This window comes from Drosophila biarmipes, chromosome 2L (genome assembly GCF_025231255.1).
Source record: "Drosophila biarmipes strain raj3 chromosome 2L, RU_DBia_V1.1, whole genome shotgun sequence".
Lineage (NCBI taxonomy): Eukaryota > Metazoa > Arthropoda > Insecta > Diptera > Drosophilidae > Drosophila > Drosophila biarmipes.
In genome coordinates, this window is record NC_066612.1 from 4,420,608 (window position 1) to 4,427,233 (window position 6,626).

At 45.4% G+C, this 6,626-nt stretch overlaps 2 protein-coding genes across 2 annotated transcripts; one reads left to right on the plus strand and one right to left on the minus strand.

Moving 5' to 3' along the window:
* Positions 1-194: 194 nt before the first annotated feature.
* On the plus strand, positions 195-4,775 carry LOC108036085 (sodium-coupled monocarboxylate transporter 1). The gene is made up of 10 exons (XM_017112035.3): positions 195-633; positions 1,631-1,740; positions 1,797-1,952; positions 2,019-2,178; positions 2,697-2,762; positions 2,823-2,874; positions 2,932-2,999; positions 3,054-3,467; positions 3,522-4,213; positions 4,271-4,775. Exons 1-10 carry the CDS (start codon positions 625-627, stop codon positions 4,344-4,346), a joined length of 1,803 nt encoding a protein of 600 aa, XP_016967524.1. The 5' UTR covers positions 195-624; the 3' UTR covers positions 4,347-4,775.
* Positions 4,776-4,915: 140 nt separating this feature from the next.
* On the minus strand, positions 4,916-6,406 carry LOC108036086 (metallophosphoesterase 1 homolog). The gene is made up of 3 exons (XM_017112036.3): positions 5,759-6,406; positions 5,191-5,695; positions 4,916-5,133 (listed from the first exon to the last, which is right to left on the minus strand). Exons 1-3 carry the CDS (start codon positions 6,175-6,177, stop codon positions 4,954-4,956), a joined length of 1,104 nt encoding a protein of 367 aa, XP_016967525.1. The 5' UTR covers positions 6,178-6,406; the 3' UTR covers positions 4,916-4,953.
* Between the last annotated feature and the right edge of the window lie 220 nt (positions 6,407-6,626).

Genomic DNA, 6,626 nt, shown 5'->3' on the forward strand with positions numbered 1-6,626 from the left:
TAATATGAGTGTATGATCTCACTTTTCAATCACGCTATACACAGGTTTCCTGAGTTCCTGACAACCTCCTCTCTTATCGATGGGGTACTGGGTATGCGAAGGTCGGTACCCCCGATGCTAGTGACCCCACTTTTTTCCTCAAGCAGCTAGCCCAGTGGCTCTTTTTTCGACTCGCTCGCACACATCAGTTGCAGTTGGGCAGCGGAATCGGTTGATGTTGTTGCTCCGGTTCGGACGTGGAATATCTCGTATTTTCGACTTCAAAGAATCGGCATAACCGGGCAGAACGGAACGATAAAACTTTCCCTTCACTCTCGCTTTCCGCTCATTTACATTTTCGGGTTCAGTTTTAGTGTGCTGTGTTCGGTGCAGTGAAATACCATCTATAAAACCCTTTCAAAATCCGGGGAATCGAACCGAATCCGTTGACCCTTCGTGCCAGAAGACTGTTTTCATTGCGTTTCGCGGATTTCTTGGTAATTTGCTGTCTCTGGCTGTTTATCGTGTGTTTGCTTCGGTGTTGATTTTCGTGCGGGACGCAAAGTTTTCCGTTTTTCTTTGGTGCTCCAGTTCTGGAAACCACCCCACCTTCCTAAGCCCCATCGCTTGCCGGTCCCCAACAATATGGAAGCGGTACGTACTCGCACCTTTCGCCGGTTCCACATGCTAAAAGCTGTGCCTGAGGAGCGGGGGACCCGGCATCTGTGCTACAAAGTCCAAATCAGGGGCGATAATGCCGCCAGAGATATTGCGTATGAGGTTAAAGTCTCTTCTCCCCGAACTGAGATTCGATCGGTCCCCATTGATCTTCGCCAGTCAATGACCTACACTCACAGACGAAATGTCACATTAATGAAATTTTAAGCTAATTTTAGTCTGCTCGAAGTTTTTACATAAAAGAGAAAGGGAAACCCCTATATGAATATTACTAAACTGAATTATACCTAATCTTACAAATGCCAAAGTATCCTATATCAGCTAGCTTATTATGACAATTTTTAAACGTTTTATAATCTTGAACGTATACGTTTGCAAAGCCTGTCAAATAAATAATACATTGGGTAATGGGTTAGAGTCACTAACCCATTAATATTTAATGAATAATAAGCAGGCACCTGCTGATAAGACCTGATTCCCATAGCTCCACATGGAGAATGTGAGATTAAGAGACCAGTGTTCTATTCTACTTTTAATAATCCCTTTATATCTTGACATTTTGGTGCCTAAATGAGCGAAATAAGGAGTGTAAACTGAGATAAACATTTATGCGGGGTAATACATACGTAAAAAAATAAAGCAACCGAGATAATTGTTATTAGCATGGAATTTAAAAGTTGGCATAGGGTTTTTAAGAAAAGCTTTTCCACCTACATGTTGTGGAACAGTTTGTTTTCGAGCAGTTATCCCATTTTGATAAACTACAGCCATAACTATTATGAACTTACAGACCCAGACAGGCAATCATTATAAGGTTTAAAGACCATTTCGCGCACTTGTTCATACAGATGTTATAAAGAAAAAGATTAGAATCTCATCACCGGCTGAAAATGAAGTTGTTTTTTTTTACCTAATCTATTAATAATATCTATATATATAATATATCCGATCTATAATGCATTTCCCTCGATAGGTGGAGAAGAAAGGCATGGAAAACTACCGGTTCGGCAGTGTGGACTACATTGTGTTCCTCGGCATGATCGTATTGTCCACCAGCACGGGAATCTATTTCGGGTGCATCAAGTGAGTGACCTTCAATTCCACAGTGCATTGCCAAATTGTGATTGTGTTGATTGCAGGAAGAGCAAGAGGAAGCTCGAGGAGGCGGAGCCCACTCTGCCGACCACCATGCCAGAAAGGCGGAGGCACGACTTCGGATCGGAGAAGATGAGCGAGTACCTGCTGGGGTCACGCAACCTGAAGGTTTTCCCCGTTGCCATGAGTCTGATAGCCAGGTACGGCTGCTGATGAGATAGTACTCCCCCTGGGCATCCCTGTAATCTGCACCCTTTTATTTCCAGCTATATATCGGGCGTCACGATACTGGGCACCACCTCTGAAATCTACAATTATGGCACGCAATATTGGTTTATAGCCATCGCAATCGTTCTCCAAGGCATTGCCGTCTCCTATGTCTACATACCCGTATTCTCGGCGCTTCAAGTAGGCTCTTCGTATGAGGTACAAGCCGTAAATGCTAGAAGGAAACTGATTTATTGATTTACGATCTGGTGACAGGAGAAGTAAAGTACTTAAAGTGCTCAAGTGTCTATTAGGAAGGCTGATTTAATGAGCTTGAAAGAGAAATATTCTTAAGGAAAATCAAAAATAGAAGTGTTAGACTTTACCTCTTGATAAGAATGTGATACTTTTTAGCTGCTTCCGCCTTCCCCCTTTCACTGCTTCATTTATTTGCAATCAATGAGCGGAAAACGTAGTGAACACTTTTATTAACTGAGAGCCGGAGACCACCCTCCTCAAGTGGAATTTCTTGGACTTTGCTCTCGCCCACTTGTTGCGACGTTTTTTCTGTGTCTCCATGGGTCCGATGTGATTAATTGCAATGTATTTCGCAGCCACTTGACAGTTGTGTTCATTTCAATAGTCAAAATTACGTTAGCTTTCTTACAGCTAGTAATGCTTTCTACAAAATCCTACAAGTAAATTGGTTTAATGTTCCAAGACATCTTCATTTTCAGTACCTGGAGATGCGTTTCCATTCGGTCATACGCAGTATAGCCTCCTTTATGTTTATACTGGATGAGGTAAGTACAAGTTCAAGGTTGAGTTTCATTATGTAAATAACCATGGATCACTGATTTCAGATATTGTTTCTGCCCTTTATAGTGTATGTGCCAGCAATAGCTCTAAATCAGGGTAGGTTGTATTTGTCAATTGCTTTAAAAACTCATCTAATCTTTGGGTATCTTGCAGTTTCCGGCATTAACCTCCATGTGATTGCAGTGGTCATTGTGGTCGTGTGTGTTTTCTACACCTTTGTGGTAAGGACTTGAAGTGTATCATCCCAATGAGATCCCCCAATGGTGTATTTCCAGGGAGGCATCAAGGCAGTGGTCCACACAGATGCCTGGCAGGTGCTGGTGATGTTCCTTTCAGTGCTGGCAGTGGCTGTTTTGGCCACCGTTTATGCCAATGGCTTGAATGTGCTTTTCGATGACGCAGCCAAAGGTGGTCGGCTGATCTTCAACAACACAAATCCCTCGCCATATGTTCGCCACACTGTTTGGAGCGTTCTTATTGGTGGATTCTCGTACTGGACCTCTTTCAATGCCGTCAACCAGACCATGGTGCAGCGATACATGTCTCTTCCCTCGCTGAAAAAGGCCCGATACTCCATGGCTATTTTCACCATTGGCGTGGCTGCCTTTGTCTCAGTTTGTTGTTATGTGGGACTGCTGATCTTCGAGATGTACAAGGACTGCGATCCCCTAAGTGCGGGATTAATAACGGTCAGTTAAGGATAAACAACTTGAAATCTAAGCTTACCCTTTATATCTCCACAGCACGACGATCAACTCCTTCCCCTGTTTGTTGTCCAGAGTGTGGGTCACATCTATGGAATGTCCGGATTGTTTATAGCTGGTATCTTCGGCGCAGCCCTGAGTTCCCTTTCCGTGGTTCTCAACTCAACTTCCTTGGTGATCCTGGAGGATATAGTTCGCGGCTGCTTCAAGATGCAACCGAGTGAAAGGGCCTCCACCATTTTGGTCAAGTCAACAATCATAGTTCTTGGTCTGGTGGCCCTCTCACTGGTGTTTGTCCTGGAGCAGTTGAGTGGAATCCTGAGCATCTGCACTTCAATGACGGCCATCGCAGCTGGAACCACTTTTGGCCTGTTTACCTTGGGAATGCTCGTTCCCTGGGCCAATACTGTGGGCACTGCTGTGGGCGGAATTGCCAGTGCTCTGCTCGCCGGCTGGATATCCTTTGGAACGCAGTTCACCATTGCAGCGGGCGAATTGAATTCCCAAAAGCTGCCCGTGTCCGTGGAGGGATGTGTGGGCAATGTAACCCTCAGGGAAAACATATGGGTGGACGAGGAGCAAGTTTTCCCTCTGTACCGGCTGTCCTACCACTGGATCAATCCCATTGGTGTGGCCACGGTCATCGTGGTGGGTGCCCTGGTCTCCCTTGTGACCAAGCCTACGAACATCAAGACTCTGGACCCGGATCTAATATCACCAGTGATTCACAGGTATAATAGTCGTATGCTTTCTTTAGATACTGAAATTAAAACCTTTTCTTCTTGTAGATTCCTTCCAAAGGAGTGCTTCACCGGTCGTAATCTTAATGCGCAGGCGCACAAAAACCTCCTGAACGTATCCTAACTTAGACGCGCCATAACTTCGTGTGCCAAACTTAATGGAATTGATCGAGAAATTGTATTCCACACGCCCTGTTTTGTTAGTATGTAGTTGTAGTTGCTTCGTGGTAGTTACCTTAACAAATAGCCTAGTCTAGTACAATGCGATCCAGCCATTGGATTGGAAAACACAAACCGAAGTACAGGAACCTATGAATCTGCATCTCAGTCCACAGAGTGCACAATCATTAGCGTAGTGTAGTTATTGTATTATAATATAGCTTTATTTAATTGTTCTGTTCGTATCTGTTCTCCACTTTCCAGCTTATGTTGAAGCACTATTTTTTGGCATTTCCGATTTGTAGTCAGCAGACTGTGTCTTATAATCTATTCCGTGTGACTTTACAAACATAATGTCTGTGATAAATTCAATAAATAGATCATACACACTGTCCGAATTGTTTACACCTAGAATATAGTCAAGCGATTGCAAAGCAGCAGGAATGATATGACCACTGTGTGGATCTGGGATCTGAGTCTGGAATCTGGCTGTATCTAGTCTAAACCAAGCCCGAATCAGGCGTAAATCACAAAAGAGGATGTGCCTTGTATAGGCTAGCTCGTACATACAACTAATTGACCTTCCGATGATCAGCGGCCGAGGAGAGTCCTCTGCTCTTGATCCACTTTCGAAGCTGCAGCGCAATGACAATGAAGCAGAGGATGCCAGCACTCAGGTAGCTGTTGAAGACAAACTGCTGCGGCAACATTTTGCACTTGGAAACCACGTAGTCGTCGGGGGTGATAGTGGCCTAAAATACATAGCAGATTATACGTACAAGTTGGGAAAGAACAAATATAATACCCACCAGCATAAAGCTGGGGTTGACCTTGTTCCGCCAACTAAAGGAGGCCACTGTGTACTCATCGATTCCCAACCTATTGACACTGTGGCAAAAGTGATGTGAATGGCCGGCGAATGCCAGCCTGGGCTTAAGCAATTCGCCCAGCATATCCGTGGCGTCCTTGGAGAGCACATGGAAGCGCTCGCGGAACGTCTCGATGTACGGCGCATCGTGCTCCTCGCACATAGTGTCCGAAATGCGATACGTCGGGAAGTGCTGCAGCAGGATTGGCTGGCTGTACGGGTGCCGCCTGGTGCGGGCGCACTCCGCCTCCAGCGGATACTTCATGCAGTGCAACGTCCGCGAGATGTTCTTCAGCTGGTCCTCGGCCTGGGTGCAAAACATGCAGCCATCGGCCTCCATGGCCATTGAGTTTATCACCACGAAATGGATCTGTTTGATGGTGAACAGGTTCACCGAGGAGTTGTTCAGATAGTTTTCGAAGCGCGTCATAAAGAAGGGATGCATTCTGAAAGAGTCATATTGGCGTGGATTAGTGAATGGCATGGAGTTTGGACATCGATTGACTAACTTGTAGTGGAAGCCCACGTCGTGGTTTCCCGCGACACTGATGAGCGGTATACCCGGCGGCAGGTGGAACATCTTTAGGTATCGCCACACGTACTCCTGGAACTGCTTGTCGCTCACCATGTCGCCCTCATCGAACAAGTCGCCCAGGACGAAGACCACGTCCGGCTGAAACAGTCGCGAAGCCGCCTGGAAGGCGCGTGTCATGTGCCACTCCCGGTACAGCTTGTCCAGCCAGTGGCCGCGATGTGGTCCCAGGAGATGGGGATCCGCCAGGATCATCGCCCTCAGCGGGTCGTCCACATACTTCTTCCGCTTGATCTCCGGCCACTTGCACTTCTGCAGCACCACAAAGTCCGCCACGTACTCGCAGAAGATCAGGGCGCACAGCAGGATCACAAAGCAGGCGTATAGAAAACGCATTTCGGGGTCTCGAACCGGCTCCGAAAATAATAATTGCCTAGGATTGAGCACAACACGGCAGTTTTTATGTTGCTCTTGTTGGTGGAGGCTCGAAGCCAAGTGTCAGCTAAGTAGTAGACACTGCTGTCTTAAATTTCAGCTAATTTACTATAATAACAACTTATTTTGCCTTTTCACTTAAACAAAACAATAACAAGATTCTCTGCTTCTTCTACTCTTAGAGGCGGACAATATTCGATAAGTCGAGGCGATATCTGCTGGCGATAGACGTGTCCCTTCTGGTATCGAATAACGGGAATGTTTTGCTCGAAAACTATTACGACCAATTTGCCTATCGGTAGCATTTCCCGTAACGTTTTTTCGAACTGGAATAAACGAATATAATTTCAGTTTCGGTAAAAAATAATAAAACATATTTTTATTATATATCAATTTTATTCTATATATTT

What these genes read in the sequence shown, in the direction of transcription:
- LOC108036085 (XM_017112035.3), top strand. An exon ending in TTATGTTTATACTGGATGAG is followed by an intron (nt 2,763 to 2,822) that starts GTAAGTACAAGT and finishes CACTGATTTCAG; the next exon opens with ATATTGTTTCTGCCCTTTAT. An exon ending in ATATCACCAGTGATTCACAG is followed by an intron (nt 4,214 to 4,270) that starts GTATAATAGTCG and finishes TTCTTCTTGTAG; the next exon opens with ATTCCTTCCAAAGGAGTGCT.
- LOC108036086 (XM_017112036.3), bottom strand. Translation starts at nt 6,177, where the DNA reads ATGCGTTTTCTATACGCCTGCTTTGTGATCCTGCTGTGCGCCCTGATC. An exon ending in GACGTGGGCTTCCACTACAA is followed by an intron (nt 5,696 to 5,758) that starts GTTAGTCAATCG and finishes TGACTCTTTCAG; the next exon opens with AATGCATCCCTTCTTTATGA. An exon ending in TCAACCCCAGCTTTATGCTG is followed by an intron (nt 5,134 to 5,190) that starts GTGGGTATTATA and finishes TATGTATTTTAG; the next exon opens with GCCACTATCACCCCCGACGA.